The sequence below is a fragment of the Podarcis cretensis genome (genome assembly GCF_951804945.1).
Source record: "Podarcis cretensis genome assembly, chromosome: 6".
NCBI lineage: Eukaryota > Metazoa > Chordata > Lepidosauria > Squamata > Lacertidae > Podarcis > Podarcis cretensis.
Window position 1 is genome coordinate 44039327 of NC_137175.1, and position 22087 is coordinate 44061413.

The following is a 22087-nucleotide window of genomic DNA, read 5'->3' on the forward strand; positions in this document are numbered from 1 at the left end:
GGTTTGTTTACAGGGGAATGAAATCTTGCATCAAACAGAATGCAATATAAACTCACCTTTCGAGTTGTACCCTCAAATTTAAAATTAGTGTCCAGCATGTGATGTACTTGTTAAGAGTCATTTACATGTAGATTAGTCTTGTAACAGGGTGGAAAGGTGTTCATAATGCCACCGGTGAAAATGGTTTTGACCTGCTATGCCGCTTCGCTTCATTTGAACACCAACAGCTTGAAAACATCTAGATTGCATTACATTTGGACTCTGGAAATGCTTTTTCATGGCTTCCAACTTAGCTCATCTTGTTGCCCTGGAGAAACTCTGCAAGACTAGCAGCAGACCAACCCAGAGCCAGTGTCGAATGCATAGCTGGCTTTTTGTTGTTATTTCCTTTCTCTAAGATTACTTCCTGTGCTCCCAAGCTCCTGTGCTCCCTATAAAGATCAATGGAGGGGGGAACAGATAAGAGTATTTCTCCTGGCTACAGAAATTTCTCTTGCACAACTCACGGACACATTCCAGTCTAAAGAAAACACTTGGCACACATTTTACTAGGGTTGCCATATTTCAAAAAGGAAAAATCCGGACACAAAAGTTTTTGAGCTTTTTTGACAAAATATTTTTTTTAAATGATATTTTTGAGCTAACTTTATGGAAAATTAGCAAAAACAATACTTTTTTTTGGGGGGGGGATATGTCTGGATTTCCCTGACATTTATCCGATTTCTGCCCCGTCACTGCTTCTGACTGCAGTATTCCAGTTATGTCCTGGAAATTCCGGATGTATGGCAATCCTAATTTTACTCTCCTGTTAAAATCCATCTTAATTTGGGTTGGATCATGTCCATAATTAAATAAGTGCTGCTTGCACTTCAGCTAACCTGGTGCCCTCCAGATTCTGGACTGTAACTCCCGTCAGCCTCAGTGTCAACATGGTATCTGTGACTGATGGAAGTTATAGTTCAAAGCCTCTGCAGTGCACCAGCTTGGCAAAAGCTGCACTGGGCAATATAATCACTCTGCAATTTATCCAGGCAGATAAAAGTCACCATCCCTTACTGTGATTGCAAATAATTGCTATTAGCACAGTAGGCTGATGGAACATGCCTTGGGCATATGATGCATGCCGGAGCTGCTTGAAGCAAAGAGAACATGTGATTGTCCTACCTCAAAAGGGGAGGCTCCAAACAGGCAGCATTAGACTGGGTCTTCTACATCTATGATTGGATTAAAGAGGCCAAATAATTACTAGGTTTTGAGACTATCTAACACCTGACCTTGAATGCTTCACTGATAAGCCCAGTCAGGAAATGAACACTTGTCTTTTAGCAGGATAAATATTGGTCCAAGATGTCCTTCGTGACCTCGTGTTTCCTTCTCCTATTAGCAGGCAAGGCCAATTCAAGGTTTGAAGGGGTCCTTGGCAAAATGTCTTCCCATGATCCTTGCAGCAGCAAGTGCTCTGATGGAGTGGCCACTGTAAATTCTCACAATGCCCCAGCGTTGACACATTATAGGCACTGTGGAAAATTTCAGTGGCAAGTCCAAGACCTCAAATGGGGGCTAGTTTTATGTCCCTGGGTTCTGAGTCTTCTTCCCTTGGTGATTCTCCAGATGGCTTCTCCTACCATTCCTCCACGTCCAACCAGTCCATGACAGCTGGCCACCATTGCTCCAGGAAGAAAAAACTAGGATTGTAATGACAGTGCAGTGCGCTGTGGGGCTCTTGAATCCTTGGGGACGGTCCAGCCCTTTCCCCAGAAGGTGTAAGCTTTCTTTAAAAGAAAGCAAGGCAGCAAACTTAAGCACACTTACCTTGGAGGAAGTACAATTAGGTTCAATTGACAACTCTGGGATGGTGCCACATAACTTTAACCCTTTTACTTGTTGATATTTAAAGGAATTCATGCATTCCCTATTCACTTAATTGTATTAGCCATCAGGCTACCTAGATTTCTCATCTGGCTATTCTGCAATCATTACCTCTCCCACCCCTACTCTACCATACTACCAAGTTTTTGGCTGCAGCATTAGTTGTATGAGGTCAAATGAGCAGAAAATCTCAAGCAATTTACTACATACTGGAGTGGCTCCACTGCCATTTAGCCAGACAATTTCATATGTTAGTCCAAACAGTTGGTTGTGTTCACATCTGCAAATGCACCACCACCACCAACATTGGGTGAGTTAAGAGGGGGCATAAGTGGGGCACTATTTAAGAGCCCACAAGCAAGGCCTCAGGCTTCCCAAACATGGTTCAGTTCTTTGGGACTGCGAGATTTAAGGCCAGAAACTAACCGTGAACAATTCTTCATTTTTACTCCTTTCCACCCTCCTCTCAAAGCTCACAACTTGACACAGCTGGAGACGCAAAACATACCAAGAAGCAGAAGAAATGGGCCACATTTTTGATTCTTTTTATTTACAATTAATTTTTAAAAAATGCTTGCCCATGGACAACGGATGGCCTCACACACGCAGGCTGGATTTGTCAGCGACAGACTGTGGAGGACCACATGACGGCGACAGACACAGAAGACAAGAGGCAGTAAATATTCGGCACTGATATCTATTGAGGCTTTGCTTGGTTTACGCTTTTTAATTGTTTTACTGTATTTCTCCTTTTTCTTTTTGCCAATAGATTGAGGCAGTGATCTGCTGGGTCCAATTTCTCTGTTTACAAGCAGCAAATAGCCTGAGTAAACAATCCCAATCCAGTTTTCTAGAAATCACGAAGCCAACAGACTTGTTCAGAAAGTGGGCAAGGCCCAAAACAGCCAACAAACTAGCCTCCCTAAAGATTTTGGACTGTTTTTTGAAAGGATGGAGGGAGTCTGATTCCACACCCGCTCAGACAAAAAAGTATTGTAGCCAAAATGAATGATAGGATTTAAGGCCAAGGGAAGCAACATTGACTTCACGCAAACTGGCGACACAGAAGGCAGCAACTGCAACTTACACTGGGGATTCACTGTGAAACATTGAGCTGGATGTACTCCTGCCTGCTCATGGGTGCCAGAGGTTTACTTTGAAACTGATCTAGACGCCCCAAAAGCCCAGCTACTTTTCTGCTCAGACTGGGGACTCTTGTATTCACTCTCACTCATCTGGTTCTCTTATGGCTATTCCTCACAAACCTGTTCACTTGAACTAACATGAGATTTATCCCATCAAAACCTGTAATATTTGAGTTTCTAGAAAGAATCCGAAGTCCCCTATGCAGGCTGCTGTGTAACCTCCAAAAGGAACTTCCGGGCTGATCCCATTAAGATGGATAGTCTGCCAAGAATTCCTTTGTCCATCTGAAATTTTCATCTAATTTCAGGCTGTCATCAATTGGCAGTTTGAGAAAACACGAGCCATTGAGTCCTCTAGCTGTTATACCTATAATGCACACCTATGTTGCAACACTAGCAGGGACACATGTATCTGTAACTTGCACTATACTTGCTAATGTTTGATGAAGCCCGTAGCATATAGCCAACTATTGATGCTGTGGCCTTTACTGCAGTCTTGTTTAGGCTTATCTTGTGTGAAAAAGGCAGGGACCTGCTGGCCAACCCTGCTCCTGCAGTCATGTCACCATTCCCAAGAATGCTGAAAAGGTTGGAAAGTGAATTTCTGCAGTGAAGACCACCCTGTGTACATGATTGTTCAGGGTCCTAAATCTCATGCAGAAGCTTCACAAATGCAGGAGACTCCCCGCTGCATGCGTTTGCTCTTCGGCTCATGGAAAGAAGCATGCATGGAAACAGTGACATGACAGAGGGGCAGCATTAAGACTCATGTGCATAATAAACTGAATGCCTGAACAGGGCTTCCTTTTTTGGTCTCTAATAGATCTTGGTCCCAGGATTGCCAATGAAGTATTACTTGGGAGTGGCTGTAACCTGAAATCTCCAAAAGTTCCTCTATCACTCATTTGTCAAGAAACAGCAGCTGCAGATCATCAGGAGATGATGGAACAGGGAGCGTGGGCAGTGGTGGGCTGGTTGAAAGGCACAAAAATGGCAGCTTTCACATCTACCAGGTTATGGCACAAAAGGAGCACAGGTCACATGCTAACAAGAACCACACAGGCCACAGAATTCAGACAATGATCAGGTAAATAATTGATCTGCTCTTTTAAAGGAAAGTCCAACAACCACAAGTAATTTGGCATCATTGTATGGCAGCATAGGAAAAACAACCATAATAGGAAACTGCTCAGCTATAACATCTGTATCTCACTTTCAATTTTGGAAGCAACGATGACCTTCCTGTGACCCTGCAATCATCCTGCTCTCTGCCAAGTGCTTATTTGGCTCAGGTTTTTAATCACAAAGGGATATTATTACAAAGAATTACATACAAAGAAAACCATGGCTCTTTGGAGATTCACAGGCCTGCTTGCTTCTCTCCCCAGCCTGAGATCACACTAACACATTTCCCTATTCTCCAAAACAGCAAACTTCTCCATTAGCATTACTTGACCATTCGTTTTAGCATTATCCTGGTCTGATTTAAATGAGACTTTGTGTGCGCAAAAGCAAAACAACCCTGGGCAGGATTCTATGGTCCTCAGCACATTTAAAACCATGAGCCTACCTGTGAATGCCAGCAGTCTGTGTTGTTGTGTAAATGCTACCCTTGCTGAATCTGTTGCATGGGCTGAGAATCCAAAAAGAGCGCCAGGCTCCCTCATCTTTAATAGTGCTGTTGAAGAGCTAAGCTCATCAGGTGTAACTTATTATGCAAACAGCACCTGATGACATTCCTTCTCTAAAAGGTGCACGAGACTGGCCTTGTTTCCACAATTGACCACCCTAGCAGAGAACTGCTTTCAATAGGCCAACAAGCTATGCGAAGCCCTGCATAGGCAAGGGCTTTTCTCACACACCCAGAGTCTCATTTAAATCACACTGCTGAGAAACCTCAAGAATGGCGCTTGGTAAGCAGGAACCACCAACAAATTGGAAAGTAGCGGGATTATTATAATTTCCCAGACTTAATATAGGAGTAAGGCTTCAGTTCCCTCATTCAAGAAACTGAATTTGAGCAGGTGCTGCCTCCTGTCGCGGTAAGGTGATTAAAGGAGAAACACCTGCTCAACTTTCACTTCTAGGTCACTATTAGAAACAAAATAAACTTTTTGCAGTTGTTCCTTATCCAAATGGAGAGCTTTTGATCAAAGCCCCCTCCATTATCTACACAGAATGTCGACTTAAGAAATGTGTTTTGGAATAAACTGGGGGATTTGCTTCCAACAATATTTTTGGGATGAAAAATGTTTGATCATAAAATACAAATTAAGCGAAACAGACAAGTTTTCTAGCTTGCCTGATCCACTGAATCTTGCACTTTCAGAGCACAATTCTCCTAGATGCAGAAGTCACTCCCTCTTCCAGCATGAGCAGGGTGCAGACTGGATTCTTAAAACATTTATATCCTGTCTCACTAGTTAGGTTTGGAAATGTGGGGGCTTCTTTTGCTACTAACCTATAAGGATTAGCTGCATTGTTGAACCATTGCACTGCACTATGAAGTAATCCTGCTTACACTGAAGGGGAGTACAGCTGCAATCCCTCAATCACTTAGCTGGAAGCAAGTCCCAATGAATTTAATGGCAGAATTGGAGTTACTACTCAGCTGTCATGTATAGAATAGAGAGGAGGGAAGAAAAGCAAGATGTTAAAGTTGCAAATGTTTGCTGTAATAGAGATTTTTTATTCTTCCTATTAAAGAAATGTGGTGGAGCACAATACCCTTCATAGACTGAAGACATTTTGCATCTCATTTTGCTGAATGGTGCAGATTGTTTTAGACACCCCACTTTTAGCAGGTACCCCATGGAAGTTGAAGGACATACATTTATTTCACCATATGTGCATCATGAAAATGTATTGTGGCTCAAGGAGAATGATCAGAACACTTTTTGCCAAGTTGTTTATGATGAAACATAGGGTGTGATAAGTGGATGTATATAGCTCATTCAATGCCTGATTCAAGAACATGCTTTCAAAGTGCTCAAACCACAAGTGTAATATATGAACTGATCTTTTCATCTTACACTCAACAAACCTACTGAAATGGAGCATTATATTTTTGCTCCTGTGGTACTTTCTTGGAAAGGTTAAGAAATGCTAGAAATAACATTGATTTATTATTTGTTTACAGATCTTAACTGCTGTAACTGGAGGAAGTTGCTGCCTTGTGTTAAGAACATTTATTATCCATGTTGTTTCTCCACCTTTGTGGGCTTGTGATTAAAAATCCACCATTTGCAAAGCACTGCATGCTGCCTTTCGCCCATTGAAATAAATTATCATTTGGATTTCTCTCTGTGCTGGCATGCTGCATTGGCTAGTATTTGATGGCTCTTTCTGGACCTTGCAAAGAGGTGACAGAAATGGCAGAGGTTTTGTGCAGCTGTGCACACTGGATATTGAAAACGTCACATCAATTTTAGTTATATATATTTTTTAAAAACTATTTTCACACAACAATTTTGTTCCAAGCCAAACTTTTACATTCCTTCAGGTTCTCCTTCATCTCAGCTTCAGTAGATGATCAGTGACTTCAAAAACTGGTGGGACATATATTGAAGACATCACGGTTACAAGTGGGCACAGTTTATTCTCTCAACGCACTCACGCACTGTTTTTGCTCAACAGCAAAAAATGCTTTATTAGTTCAAAACTTTTATCCCTTTCCCCGCCTGTTGCACCTTTGAAAAAAAAAATTGGCTTGATTTCCCCATCATGGTTCAAATCAGCATTACCTCTGCTTGGAGTTTCAAATGTTCTGGAAGGAGCTCATTGTCAATCATTCCAATCCCTCCCTCCTTACCCCTCCCCCCAAACAAAACAAAAAATTCTTCCCAAGAACCATATAAATACATGCAAAACATTGTACATAGAGATTAAATAATATCAAAATGCAATTACAGATCAGGTGCACTTTAAGCTGGACTCTAGAATATGGCAAACACATCAGGGTACATATTGCTTTGAAACCACCATTTGTTTATGTCATGCATACCACATAATATTCAGTCTTTTGTTTTGTCTTTTTTTTCTTTTTTTATACAAAAATACCAGTGCTTATTATACTAGTTACTGGAAAAAAGGGGGGGAAACGTAAATTCTAATCTGCATGCTTCTTTAGAAAAGCCTTTTCATTCAAATAAATATATACACAAATATCTATTCCAATACTGTATATATATTTATTCATGGGCAGAAAAAAACAAACAAGTAGTCTTAGCCATGGGTTCATCAAAGGGCACATGAATTTGCAGATTTTGCCCCTTTTGGTTAGTAGGGTTATTACCATGACCGCACAGAGTGTGAGAAGGACCGACGTGGAAGCTACATTGCTTCCAATATACGATTGAAGGTGTTCTAAAGGCAGAGTGGACAAGACAAAGAGAGAGAGTTCTCATCGTAGCCATATTCTCTCCTCAGTGGTGCAGGCAGCTTGTCCTTCACTCATCAAGGTGCTCTGCTGAGGAAGAAGAGCCCTTGTCCAGAGTTAACCTTGACCGGTGACCTCTCGAGCAGGTGTGAAGAGAAGATGGTGGTTGGCATTAGGCTTCCAAGACCTCCCTGCTCCTCTTTAAAACTGTGGCTGTGATCAGGCTTGCACCCAAGCATTTGTCTTAACCTCAACCAAAAGGAAGAGTAGACTGGGATGGAGAGGGGAAGATGCTGTAAAGTGGACACAGATCCTCTCGGTGGATGAAGGGGATCTTGGGATGTGGGCCATTTAAAATTAAAGGCATTAGGAGTCTTCAGTGGACTTCAGCTCCATCACCATAGAGCCTTGTGTTGATTTCAAAGAGAAGAGGCAAGTGAAAACACAGGCAGAGAATTCTAGTAATAATTGAAAATTTGCCCTTAAGCAAGACTGATGTCTGCTCATGGCTGCCCATGGCTAAAATTACAATTAGATTTGTTTTCCTTCTGTAGTTGTCTTTTTGTGTTTTAAAATAATATTATCTTAAAACTTATTGCACAAAACTTTTGAAAAAAATTAAGTCAGATCCCTGTGCAACTCAATAAAAATAACCAATTACATAATTCTAACTCCTAAAAATGGATAGTCTTCATTGCACACAGGAAGTGATGTAATGTCTTTGGTACCAATCTGCCAATTTATTTAACAAAAAGAGAATAAATTCCTACGATTAAGAAATGGATGCAAAATTATGTCCAGGGTTTCTTGTTTCTCTCTTATAAAACAACAACAACACAGCATTCCAAGGCAAAGTAACACACATCACAGGATATTACCTCATTTCCTGTCTGGCATGGCACAACCTTGAATTATCCCCACCCCCCAAGGATCACTCGATTGGCAGCAAATATCTTCCCGCCCTTCATGTTATGTTTCAGAGAAATTGCAATCTATCCCCATCCCCGAAAGGCAGATCATACACAGAACTAGGCTTCGGTGCGTGGATTGCCTTACATGGATGCTATCTAAATGCACATAAAAGGATGCCTTGTGGACTTAAAACAACAGCAGCCCTGCACCAGGTGCTGATCTTTGTTGAACTGGTTTTACTTATCTTTCCGCTAAGAGGTGGCTGGTGCAGTCTACCTTTGGCAGTGCTGTTCAACTGTTTGGGGAGGTGGTGGTAGTAGTCTCCCTTGCCCCTCCATCCCCCAAGCAGGTGATCCGTGCCGTGGAAGCCCAAAATGCTGGCCATTCATTTTGGGGTGTGTGTGTGTGTGTGTGTGTGTGTGTGTGTGTGTGTGTATTCCTACATGACTGTGGATTGGGGCTCGTGCCTCATATCTTCAGCACTCTTTCTCGGCCACATGTTTTGTTTGTTTTTATAGTTCCTGAATAACTTAAGCCAGCCAACTGCTGCCAGTTATATCAATGAAACTAAAATAGGAAAGAAAAAACTAAAACCCAACCTATTTTACATTAAGAATGTTATGCACAATAAACACTTATACTTTAAGCAACCAGCCATATCAACATAATTTATATAAAAAACATTTCTGTATAACACAACTGATTTCTTTTTTTTTAAGTACAAAGATGGCTGTTCAGAGAAAAGGAAGCCGACTGGAGTCTGGCCCATCACTAAATTCCAACCGCCAGCCATGTGACTACATTCCACTGCAGTGACATAACTCAGCAGTTCTGTTTCCTTTAAACAAAATACATATGGCTGACTTAAAAATATCTGTTTCTGATCTAAAGAAAACTATATATTTTTTGCATAATATTTATATAATTATTTCCCCACCTGCCCCTCCCTCCCGAGGAAGCTAGACACACAAAAAGAAAAACAATGGACTAAAATGTAGGCCAGACCCCCTTCACCACACCGGTCAATTACAGATCTCTGGGAGTGACTTTGTGAGGGCCACGTTTTCTTCTTCCAAAACATGTTTGAGGTAAGGAAAAATATCAAAGAAACAACAGCAAAAAAATTATCAGTATCCCCTCCCACAAATATTTATGCAAGCGCATAACACCACTTCTTTTTTTTTTTTGCAAGTTTTAAAAATAGAAAAATGACCTTTGAAGCAATGTAATCTTTAGAACGTAACTAAACAAAAGTTTTTCTTAGTCTTGTTTGATAGGTCACGCAGCAAGAGATGGCAGTTTCCCTCTTTAAATTCCTCCCGATGTTCGGATGAATGGAAGTGAATTTATCTGGAAGGAAAACAAGGGTTGTGGGGATGGAATGGTGCCTTATTTGCAATTAAGATGGTCACTGATGGTTATTTCTCCCCACCCCACCCCACCCCCCAAGATATTAGCAGCTCCTTGCGCCTAGCACTGAAGTCCTCTTTACACCAGCATTGGAACAGAAGATCTACGGAGAAGGGGTTTTCACAGGTCTACCTCAAACTTGCAATGGAATTCAGGAATCAACCCACAAGGCGAAGGGGTTTGAGTTTAAAAATGAAACCAAAACACTCAATTAAGTTTCATTTTGCTTGTTTCTTTAAGGAACACTTATCTCTTGGCAAAGTACCGTCTCCCCACGTGGCAGGCGGTGCTTTGGGCAGTGCTTAGACAAGGCACAGGAGTTTCTGCTGTGCGTTCTTCCAAAGGAAAGCTGTACACTTTTGAACGTCGGGATGATGGCCAGAAAGGAGATACAGCTACAAGCAACTAGGCTCTCTAGGCTCTCTCTTTGCTTCCAGGCAGCACTTCCCAGGTTAAGCATTCTGTGGTGACCCATCACACCAAGTTTTGCCCTCGGCTTTTAAAACTGTGGATGCCCATGCTTTACATTCTCTCTCTCTCGTACAAACTGGCCCTCACTGAGATATGCTCTGAAGAGTTTCAGCAAGTGCCCCATATGGCTACGCACTGCAAGGCTGTCGCCCGACCAGCATCTTAATACTAGGAGATGTGTGCTAAGATGAGGATGACGCCACCCTCGTTCAATGCAAGAGCTGATTTACCTTCTCCAGCATTTTTTTTTTTTTAAATATTATTTTTAGGCAGCTTAAGCCGCAACATCAATTTTGGGGAAAGGATGCAGGCCGTTTTCAGTGAAATGAAAAGGGAAGGCACTCCTAATGAGAAATGTGGAGAAGCCGTATTGCTATGCCTCATTCAAATTATAACTGAGGAAGGTGCTTTGTGATGTAACTAGGCCCAACTCCATAGCACCAAGTCATTTGCAATTTCACAAAGGCATTTACATTCCTGTTACACTGTTAACTCTTCAAGACACAAAATGCAAGAGAAGCTGTAGTAATAGCTCATTACTAGAGCTGGCCTGGCCCAACTTCTTTACATTTTGCACTGTCTGAGGAGCTACCCCTCTTCCCATAATAAGCCTTCTGAAAGTATACAGCGACCATGGTCTGGACTTATGCAACGTTATTTGGGATCATTTATTATTATTATTATCAGGCGTGGAATTGGGATGTTGACCTTATAGGGCCAATGACTTCATTAATCTGAGAGTCAAAATAGTAAAACCCTAAAGTCAAATTGAACAGAAATCACCTCAGCTAACACAGAGTGCCTATGTGATCTGCTCTTAATTCATATACAACTCATTTCCCCCAGAGGCCATGTTTCATTCTCTCAGAGAAAATGGTGCTCTCATAACTCCTTGTTGCTTGGCCTTCTTCAAGCCACATTGTTTAGAAGACATTTTTAAGACTTTAAAAGTCACTCTTATCTCTGGTGATTGATACCACCATGGAAACAGAGAGAGAGAGAGAGAGAGAGAGAGAGAATACACAAACAGAAAAATGGTAAAAATCAGGTACCATTCCCTCTCCCCTCCCCCCAATGGAAGACTGGGTTCACTTTCATGTCCAATACCTGATTCAGATCCCCCTCTAATAATGGCATCCTCTTAGTGCCCATCCCTTCTCCCCAAGGGCACAGGGAGGCATCTAAGATTCAGATTCTGCACATAAAATAGAGCTATCCCCACAACTGCACCATCTGATGTTGTACACACAGCTGCTTTAAGAGAATCTGAACCTTGTTTCTTCACGCATGCAATTTCAACAACAAGGGAAAGTGACTGTTACAGACACACGGAACCCAACTTGAAGGAACAAGACGTATCAAAGCTGGCAGTTTCTCTCCTGAGAAACTCTCTCAAATAATGGTTGAGAAAATAATGGTCGAGAAGCAAATCTCTAGCCATGTGGTACTGTGGTTCCTGTGGCTAAATAATCATAAATGGGGGTGGAGGAGGGAGAGAGGGAGGAAATAGGCATATATGTATTAGCACTTAACAGGAAGTGGCTGCAGTGTATGGTCAGATGTTGGTGCCTAAGTTGCATGGAGGGGGCGGAGGGTGGGGAGAAAGAGGAGGATCAAAGTTCAGAGGTCAAACTGATGTTTCCAAGCTGTGTAAAGGGCTTTCTGGCTCCGGAATGGTGTCCTCAGCTGTATCGCTGTCCACTGCATTGTTATTTTTGTTGAGGGGTGAGGACTCGCCTGGGCTCTCCTCACTTTGCTTTTTGAGTTCTTCAGCTTCTGGGTCTTCGTCAGTGCCATCAAGGAATGGGGTCCGAGGCTCGTCTTCCTCCAGGATGAACTCTGGGTGAGTCATGAAGTTATGAATGGAGCTTCTGGATTCGGGTTTCTCGAGGCCTTCATACAAGGAGCTACGGAACGCATTCACCACTTTGATCTGTATCAAAGAGGGATTGGGGAGTAAAACAGACAAACAAGCAAAAACACAAAAGTGAGCGGTGGCCAGAGAGAGCTTTTCAGGACTTCAGGGGGAAGAAGAACTCAACAGGTATAATGAAAAACAAGAACAGCAGCGGCAGCAGCAACAACAACAATAGTAGTTTTCAACAAAAAAAAGGCTAAAATCAATCTTAAAAAGAGGACCTATGGAGAACCAGAATGGCCACATGGGTCAAAGGTCAGGCACTATGCGTGTGATGGGGCAACCAACTATGAGGACGCTTCAGGAGCTGCAAGAAAAGACATGTAACATTTCTAAGACAATAGCTTTGAAATGCATGGACATTCAAAGCACAACCATTCTCAAATGTGTGTCTATGTGTTCAGCAGCAGCAACAACAAATACCCCCAATAAAACAGCTCAAAGTGGCAAGTTAAGACATGTACTCTTGCAAAGTGTGATTTGCTTCAAGGTGAAATTAGGCAAGGAAGCGATGGTGTCACTTTTAAATTTCCAAACCTATAAAGATTAATTAGCTGAATGTGTCTCTCTCCCACAAACAAACACCAAAAAATTGATCAAGACCGTGTACTGCAGCAAATCCAAGCAGAATGCTGATAATGATTAATGTACCAGTGCGCATGCAAGAGTTAACCTGGTGCAGGAGCTCCAGAACCATCTTATGAACCAGTGTGCTTTGCAGTTGGCAGCGATTACTAACTGTAGACCTAGCTCTGAAGGCGTGGGGAACTGTGGCCCTCCAAATGCTATTGGACTACAACTCCCACCATTCCTAACTATTGTCTCTGCTGGATGGGGCTCATGAGAGTTATGAGTTCAGGAATGGCTGGAGGGCCACGGTTCCCCTGCCCATGCTTCGCTAGCATCCAGCTGCTCAGTACAGGAGCCGGTTCAGTGTTCTTAGTTTGTGGAAACTCCCCCACAAAAAAAAAAGCCCAAGGAAAGGACATTCAGTGTGTAGCCATATGGGCAATTTTGGCTGATCACAGACTAGACTATCTCTTCTCCAGCTGACTTTTCTGGTGCAGAGAGTCTTGGTAAGAAAGAAAAACTGAGCTTTTGACTCCCAAACATAGCTAAGAAACTAGGCTTCTACACAGATGGCTCTTTAACAGCAATGTCTGTAGCTCTAAGCACATTTGGTAGCGAAATGTCAATGCTAATTTCCTTTGGCTGCTTAGAAAATCTCAGACTCAAACTCAGGGCATTCCTATCCCTCCAATTCCCATTTCAATCACAGTTTGCTCGGTCACATGAGTAAAGTGCAAATCACATTTCCAGAACAATGGAGTTGAGACATCTTCCCTTTACAGGATGAAGCATATTTTTGTGAAAGTCACGCTTACCCAGACAAACCAACACAAACATGGAAGTGTGATGATCAGAACTTGCTGTTCCCTAGTCTAATCATATAGGTATGAAATATGAATAAGTATATTACTTTCCGCAAAGCATAATGCATAAAATGCATCCCAACAGTATAATATATCACAATGTAATTTGTATTTTATGCAGAGATAGCTCACAATTAGTACCTTAAAAAAAACATTCTAATTAATAACAGGTCCAAAGAACTACCTATTTATCAACCAGGGGGAGGAATCCCCACTTCCTCTTTTAAATACAGTTGTTTGTAACTTTGAATGCAATGGAAGCAACATTTATCTGCTATTAACATGTAGGTTATGCTTCCGGTTCTCACCATCGGATCTCTAAATAAAGGAAGTTTTTACACTATGAAGGGGGGGGGGAAGCTTTGTAGAGTGTTCTCAAACATTTGTCGCAGACCACTGAATTAATACATCTTACATGTGTGAGAGGTCTATACAACAGGAGGTAATGCAACTCGAACTGTGGTTGGAGCTATGCATACCTGAATGCTTTGTGTACTGAAATACTGCTTGTTGCTTCTCCTCTCCTAACTGGTGCCAGGAAGGGGCAGGCTCTAATGGAGGTACAACAGGTAGAACTCACCCTGGCCCACAGCCAGGGTTCTGCACCTCTGCTTAATGAAATACCTGATTGAGATATAGCTGTGGTGGGAAAGGCATTTGCAGGAGTTTTCAACACCGTCCTCCCATATGGTGCTTCGCCATTGCATATTGCTATTTCTCTATTGCACTTTGCTGTGGGGAAGGAGGGGTCAGCACACAAGATATGGCTGGGAAATATGCTGCCCTGAGCCTAGCTACATGGCACCTTTGAACCAAATTGTTTCCTATGTCCCGGTTCGTCTCAAGATGCTAGCCCCCTCTTTAGGCGTTTGAAATAGGTGTGCATGCACCCCTCACACCACCTCTTCTCTTGACCATGTGTTTGGTGCCAAAGATCTAAAGGGCAGTTCTAACAGAGTTGAGCTGAATGCAGTGGAAATCCTCTCTCTGATAAGGAACTCCTACTGTACAGGATGCCCAGTCATGGGGAGCAGTCTAACTGCATTCCGCTCAACCCCTGCACTAACTATGCAAAAGAGAGGAGAGGGCAGGGCAGGGCTGGTACACAGAGGTGTTGGTTCTGGGTTCTGTGCACCCTCATCTGGTTTGACTCCTCACATATTACTTTGAACACCTGAAGAGGCATTTGTTGACCTTCATGAATTTTGTTGCTGCCAACGAATGGAAGGTGATACTCCAACCTTTTTTTATTTTAATGAACTGAATGACTCCTGACAAAATCAAAAGCAGTTTGATCTGCACTGAGTTCAAATATTAGAGATGTTCTATGCAGGTAGAGGAATATTAAGATTTCTCAGACTGGCCTCCTTATTCAGCCAGGATCAGGTTTCCCTACCATTCTTTCTGAACTAAAAGGAACTCAAGTTGACTCCGCTCGTGTTTGCTCATGCTGCCAACTTCATTTTGTATTCATTGCAAAGTTCTGCGTCTTGCCAGAATGGTTCTCTGTGCTATGTTGCAGCTGAATGTTTTGCTTATCACAACAAAATGTCACATTAACTTTGCAACAAGTAACTCTGAATCATGCTATCTGTTGTGCAAAGTGAGTACATAAACCTCTGTGGGAAATAAATGACCAGCAAGGACAGACTGTCTGCTGAGCAAGGTCATGGCCTCAGGATTGCTACTCTGAGTATAAACTGATTTTAAGAACTGCCTTGTAGAATCAGTCCTGATCCAGCATTCAGTCTCCGCTGGAGCAGCATGGCATAGTCTGTGCCAACCATCACCTGTTGACTGTTCTCAAGATCACACAACCAGAGACATATTCTGCTGTCATGGCTCATAATCATCACCACCCTATTAAAAAGTAAGACGACTTTGTTCTTTGGTCACCTGAAGCAGCCATTCCATTCGGCTACTAAGGGGAGAGAAAAAGGAGGCAGGCACACCATCACCTGGCAGCAGCCATTATATATCAGTTTGTAGAAGAGGGAGGAACAGAAGGTTAGCAGGGCCACTCCACTGGTTCAGTTGAGAGATCAGCCACATTTGGCTCCTCTTCTCCTTGAATTGGCTTTGCTCATTATGGGAACACTCGCCTTTTATCCTCCTCTGCCACCTGAAGCAGACCTGGGTCAGTTTCATGGGCAAAGAGCTATAAATATATAACAAAATCCTGACATGTAAAAAGAAAGACAGTACATCTCACCATAGTGGAGAAGACTATCTTCCTAACTCATGAACATTTGTTGAAGCTGAATGTTGGAAGATTGAAGGCAGATAAAAGAAAGCACTTCCTTGCGCTGTGCAGAGTTGAACTATGGAACTTGCTCCAACAGGAAGCAGTGACGGCCACCAACTTGGATGGGCGAGAGAGCATTCATGGAGGGCAAGGCCATGGATAGCTATGTTCCACATCTTCTGTCAGAGGCATGATGTCTTGGAATACCAGTTGCTGGAAACTGCAAGTGGGCAGAGAGCTGTTGCGCTCGTGTCCAGCTTGCAGGCTTCCCACAGGCATCTGGTTGGCCACTGTGAAAACAGGATGTTGGACTAGACGGGCCACTGGCCTGATCCAGGAGGCTCTTTGTATGTTCATGCTCATAGCAAGGATCAAGCAGCTGAAGCCAAACTTAAAAATAGGACTCCTCTAACTCTTTTGATGGTTAAAGGGGGGGGGGCACCAAAACTGCTACAAGCAAAATGACACAGAGCTTGATCAATAGTACCAGAATAATTAAAGTCAATGGTGGCTTTAGTTATTAGATGACTCAGAACCAGGAATGTTGAAGCTGTTGGTTCCTGTAGTTTCAGTTGCACTTCCATTACTTTTGGAGTATAGGTTATTGTAACCAAGACCTCATCTCAACACTCCCATGCATTTTGCATGCAGGCTCCTCTTCTTTTTAATATTATGGGGTGGTGGAGGACACAATGACCTTTTAGAAGTGGTTGGAAAAAACAACCCATTTCTATCCAAGAACTTGAATGAATGATCATAAAGTTAACTTTAGCCAATGCTATTTCTCTAGAAAAAGAGGTGCTGGAACTCATCATGAACGCCTCCTTTGTTCTCTTATAATGGCAATGGTGCCCACCTGAGAGGTGCCGGAACTGAGTTCCGACTGAAAAAAAGGCCTGACTTTAGCCAACATTACAGTAACTTATATAAATTTAGGATCCACAGCCATTGGGATTTCTTTATTTGTTTGCCTTTACATGCTGTCTATTTGAGTCCACCTGCTTGAGTAGTTCTATAATAGTAGAAAGGAAAAGTTCCTCAAGGACAAGAGTTTTCACTTCAGACTGCCTTTCAATTTTTATTTTTATTTTAAAAAAAACACACACCAAATATCCTCACGCAGCTTCATTAGGCTGTCCAGTCAGTTCATGTAGGTAGACTAACTGATATAGAAAAATCTGGGATACTGGCCTAGTACACTTTTAATTTAAAAAAATAAATTGTTTGGTTTTACATAGTTTTCTACATTTTAACTTTAACCATTTCAAACATTAAAATAAAAGGTTCTTACAAACCTTCAGACCTCCTTCCCTCCCTTCATGGGTTCCATATTTAAAATGAAGTATTCTGCATCTTTTACCACTGGCCTAGTACATGTCAGAGGGTAAAGTACTTTACTTCACCTATGGCAAAGGTGTGCATGCTACAGATGAAGAACAGGTAGAAAATTTATCAAATTATTTATTTCCTGCCTTTTGGTCCTAATAGGAACCTCTAAAAAGGCCAGTGCCTTTTTCCTCTAAAAAAATGTTTAGGGGTACTCTCATTTTCCTACTCATATTGAAATACTGCCCCTCAATGAGGCCAAACTTAGATTCACAAAATATTTAGGGGTATGCGTACCGCTGTGTACCCCCAGGGGAAAAAGCACTGAAAAAGGCTAATGGCAAAGCTTCCTGAAAAGAAGTTTTGTATTTTGTAACACATGTAATAATCAGATCCATCACCAAGAGAACAATCAATTAGTGTGATCTATGCTAATTGATTCAGTTCTGCCGCTGTCTGCTCAGGGCTGGGTTATTAACAAACAGGGTGAAAACAGAAGCATTTCCCTCTTTCTTCCGAGTGGAAGGAAATAGGATATATGTTCTTTAGCTACCTTCTGAGCACTTGGCAACCCATAGTTCCTTTAGAATCTTACCTCTTCTTTCTCGAAATGAACCGGGAATCCTTTCACATGGTCTAAAATAAGCAAACCATAGAGATATGGACACACCACCCACCCCTTTCCATGTACTCATGAGCTCTTCCTTTTCTAAACCAATCAGCCTTCACGAACACAGCATTTTGGGACTGGTGACTTTAAACACTGTAGAACTTTCCACCAGGTATTAAGAGAAAGAAGGAGAGGGTGAGAGAGAGATGTAGCTTTAAAGAGTAGCAGAAATCAAGTAGGAAACTGCATAGGTAGTCCAAAAAGGAAAAGGATAGTTTTTGATGCAGTTGTTATAGAACAAGAAACCATGCTATCCACTCAGATGATACGTTTTCTTTTTCCTGTCAAGCCCTCTTCAATCACATAAAAATTAAGAAGTAATGTTTTGTGTGCTGGGGGAAAACCCCACTGTTGGCAGCTTCTTTTGCTGAATGTGATGCATATAACCTGAGCATATTCTTTTTAATAAACTATTACATGGATGCACATATAGATAATTAAATGGCAACAGCTGCGCTTCTTCAGAAACTCTGGTGTATGCATAAAAATAAAAATGTCAATGTTGGCTACGTGCAAAATGTAAATGATTAGGAAAATTCTCCTCCTTGAAACATTGGTCAAAAAGAAAGGAGATTAAAGCAAGCAAATAAATAAATGCTGGAGAGCAATAAATATTGGACAGCACCTCTTAACACGGGAAAACAACAACAAAAAAAGTATTATTCTAAATCAGCTTTCCCCAACCTGGTGCCCTCCAGACTTTTGTTTGGGACTCTGGCTCCCATCAGCCTCAGGTAGCATGGCCAACAGTCAGGTGTGATGGGAGTTGTAGTTCAAAACATTTGGAGAACAGCAGATTGGGGAGGGCTACTCTAGAAGCATAGACTTTTGTGTGTGTGTGTGTGTGTGTATTAAACATAACCTTTCTGGACAATATATGTATATTATTTATAGTACAGCAAAGCACATAAATGACTGCCCCAGATGAATGAGAAAAATTAGTAACTACTGTTTTATGTAAATATTATTTTGTATACCATCTTTTCACACCTGCCATCTCTTTGTGCAGGAAAAGTTAATGTGCTCTTTGACACACCACATTATTGGTTTACCATAAACACACCAATCTGGGTCACTTTGCTCCTCCTTGCTTTCACTTGGAGAAAAAAAAAGCCATGATCCCTGGGTTTAAGAGTTACATCTGAACAAGGAATTGTGGTTTCTTTCACACCCAACAAACCATGGGAGACCAACATTTGTTCTTGGATCAACTATATATATATTTTGTAACAAACCATAATCCCTGGTTTGGACATAATGCTAAGACAGGGTTCATGCCCAGAAAGGTGCATTCATAGGAAATCATTTATGGGTTGCTGCAATATGTGAACTGGACCAATGCCTGCATTTGTAGAAATCCAATTTCTAAACAACTAAGCCACCCAATTTTGTGCACAAAGGCAAAGTCTATTCCAGTGTAGAAGCAGAACACAAAGTTTAGCTTCAATAAAGGACTTAAGTCTGGCTTGGAAGTCTAACTAAAACAGAAGACCCACAGAAGTCTCTGTGAACCAGCAGGCACACTGACATAAACTAAAAGGCTGTGGATTTTACACAGATTACATGATATGCTATAGAGTGCTAATACAAGCTCCCGGTTTTAGATGACTGAGATCCCACCCCAATAATAGCTCAGTGTTGATTACAAGAGATTCCTCCAAATCAAGAGCATCTATGCTATGCTTCATCTGTATGGTGACAGAACATATTATATTTGCACCCCTATTTTTTTTTTTAAGGAATGAGATGTTTGCATAGAAGAGGAGGGCTGATCTATCATTCTCAGAAGTGCCTAAGGACTCAACAGCACCAGCAGACTTTATCAGTCCTACCTGATAATATTGGCCTTGATGCAGAACCAAACAAAATCTTGAAACTGATGGTGCTGAGCCTGCTACCCTGAGACCTTCTCCTGATCTGAATAAGAGTCAGGTGCTAACTGCCTAATCTGAAGCATGTTTATTCCACAGTAATTTCCATTGAGTGCAATAAGGCTTATTACCAAGTAAAGGTGCACAAGATTGTAGCCTAAGCCTTCCAGAACCCTTCAAGGGCAAATGCTGCTTTCAATTAATCCCTGAATATCTCAGTTGACAGAGCATGAGACTCTTAATTTCAGGGTCATGGCTTCAAGCCCCAAGTTGAGTGAAAGATTCCTGCATTGCAGGACATTGGACTAGATGACCCTCATGGTCCCTTCCAACTCTGCAATTCTACTAATTCTATGAAATTACGATTAGAGTAGGAGGAAAATAATATCAGCAGGACCACTTCCTGTTGAAAGCAAGACAGAGTCATTTGCCCATCTCTATATTTAGCTGTGGCTGATAACTAAACTACCCCTCCCCTCTGCTGTCCCCCTAATAAGAGCACCAAACTTTCTGGGTACCCAAATATGGGAGTCATAATTCAGTCCTGCAAGGAGGAGAAAGACAAAAGGTTGCAATAGAGTAGGAGATAAAAACAAACAAACAAACAAACAGAAAAAAGAACCAGAAAGAACTAAAAGTTAAAAGATGCAAGAGCTTAAAAAAAGTTGTATATAATATATAAACAGAATGGCTTTTTCCCGCACTTCCTCCCAATTCTCAAGACAAGAAACCATGAATCAAGTTATGGGTTAAAAGAAAAGGGAAAGAGAACAGGTTTGGTTAGGTATGTGCGAGTGCCCTTTGGTGGTTATTAGGAAGTCATGCATTGAATAGACTATCACTCACTGCCCGCAGGAGGAGATGCAGCAGCAACAGCAGCAGCAGCAGCAGAAGTGGTGGGAGTGGAATTGACGGAGGAAAGAGCTACATGGGTTGGGCTAGAAACATTTTTTACATCGTGGTGTTGGCTCACGATGGAAGGCTGTCTCCTGAGGGCTCCCTGTAAAGAGGAGGCGCCGGTCTGGAATGTGTAAACTACGTCCATCTGCAAAGAATCAGAGAGTAAGATAGCTTTGTCCCACATTCAAAAGAGGAAAAGGAACTGGGAGAGTTGGAATGGGAAACCGGGCAGACAAAGGATACAGATACAAACAGTAAGGAACCAAAGTGGAAGGGGAAAGAGGAAAAACCCAAGACATCCCCGTAAACAGTTTCAGCAGTTCATCCAAAACATAGAGCCCCTCAGCCAAGAGCTCCCAGCCATCTCCTTTCTCTTCCCCAATTATTCCTGTGTTTGCAGCAGGTGCAGTATTTTAGGGTCCAACTACATGTTATGTACAAATGCATATAATGAAACTTTGCAGGTCTACATATTGGTTGCCGTGGAGTGTCGAGATGGAGCAATGTGTAGTGGAGAAATTGCAGGAGGGAAGCCTAACTCCTACTTTTATTCTGGTGTTTATATTCCATCTGTTGGTTTTGTTGTTGTTTTTAAGCCTGGTTCCTGTAGCCTGCCCTGGAATTGTTATTATTTACATGGATGGGCAGCGTATAAATTTGTTAGGTAAGTATTAAAAAACCTCTTCCCTGGCCTCTTACTGTCCTGCCTCAATTCATCCCAAAGCGACTTACCCACCCCCTCTCCAGAGCTCCAGATACACATTTTGCAAAGGATAAATGTGCATCTGCAGAGTAACTGAAGTGGCAGGGGAGAGACAAATTTATTAAGCATATTTATACGCATACCACACCACAACTCTGCTACAAATCACTATTCCTAGGTGTTGCCCGAGTTTCATCACATGCATTTGACTATAACAGGTATGACTCTGACCACTGGCCATGTTGGCTGGGGCTGATGGGAGTCCAATAACATCTGCAAGAACACAAGTTTACCACCTCTGGTGTAGTCAAACCACTTCTGATTTTAAATGTGTAGATGAGACGGCAGGTGGTGGGAATCTTATATAAAGGCAGCGGGAAGAAGGAGCATGAAGGCCGAAGTCTGAATGACCCAAAAGTGCAGCCTGCACATTGACATGTGTGGTGGGTTCTAAATGTCACCAAGGGACACTAAGGGCCAATAGCAGAAAACTCTAACCAGGAGTGGTGTGTGCCAGCCAGGCTTATTGCCAAGGTCCAGGCCCTGAATCAGAGTGGGTCATTTTGTTTGGCCAACATTAGGAAACAAGTCACATAACAACCAAGCTGGAATTAATTGCAGCAGCAGCTTGTCCATTCATCCCAAAGCAGAAAGGGCACAGCAGCATGCAGAGGTATCACAAGAGCAGAAAGTGTTCTTTGTATCATTCCTGGTTTTGGAAAGGGAAGGGCAGAAAAAGCTGCTGCACTGGTACAACTTCCGGTTGCTCTAAGCACTGGCAAATCATTCTATCTCAGCTGGAAATGCCTTTTGCTCAGAAGGGAAGAACTGTGGCT

General features: G+C 42.1%; 1 protein-coding gene and 1 long non-coding RNA gene across 9 annotated transcripts in view; one reads left to right on the forward strand and one right to left on the reverse strand.

Annotated features, from left to right (window-relative positions):
• Nucleotides 1–2398: 2398 nt before the first annotated feature.
• ATP2B4 (ATPase plasma membrane Ca2+ transporting 4) overlaps nucleotides 2399–22087 on the reverse strand; it is a 166996-nt gene continuing 147307 nt past the window's right edge. For 5 of the 8 annotated variants that reach the window (XM_079982350.1, XM_079982346.1, XM_079982347.1 and 2 more), the window contains one exon: nucleotides 2399–12118. In XM_079982350.1, the coding sequence (XP_079838476.1) occupies nucleotides 11813–12118 (306 nt within the window). In that variant the 3' untranslated portion in view covers nucleotides 2399–11812. Of the gene's footprint in view, nucleotides 12119–20494; nucleotides 20694–22087 lie in introns of all 8 variants that reach the window. The other 3 variants (XM_079982352.1, XM_079982351.1, XM_079982353.1) reach the window with 2 other exon arrangements.
• Nucleotides 13060–19515, forward strand: LOC307219294. Its single transcript, XR_013840354.1, has 2 exons — nucleotides 13060–15139; nucleotides 15177–19515. It is a non-coding gene; the product is annotated as an uncharacterized lncRNA (long non-coding RNA).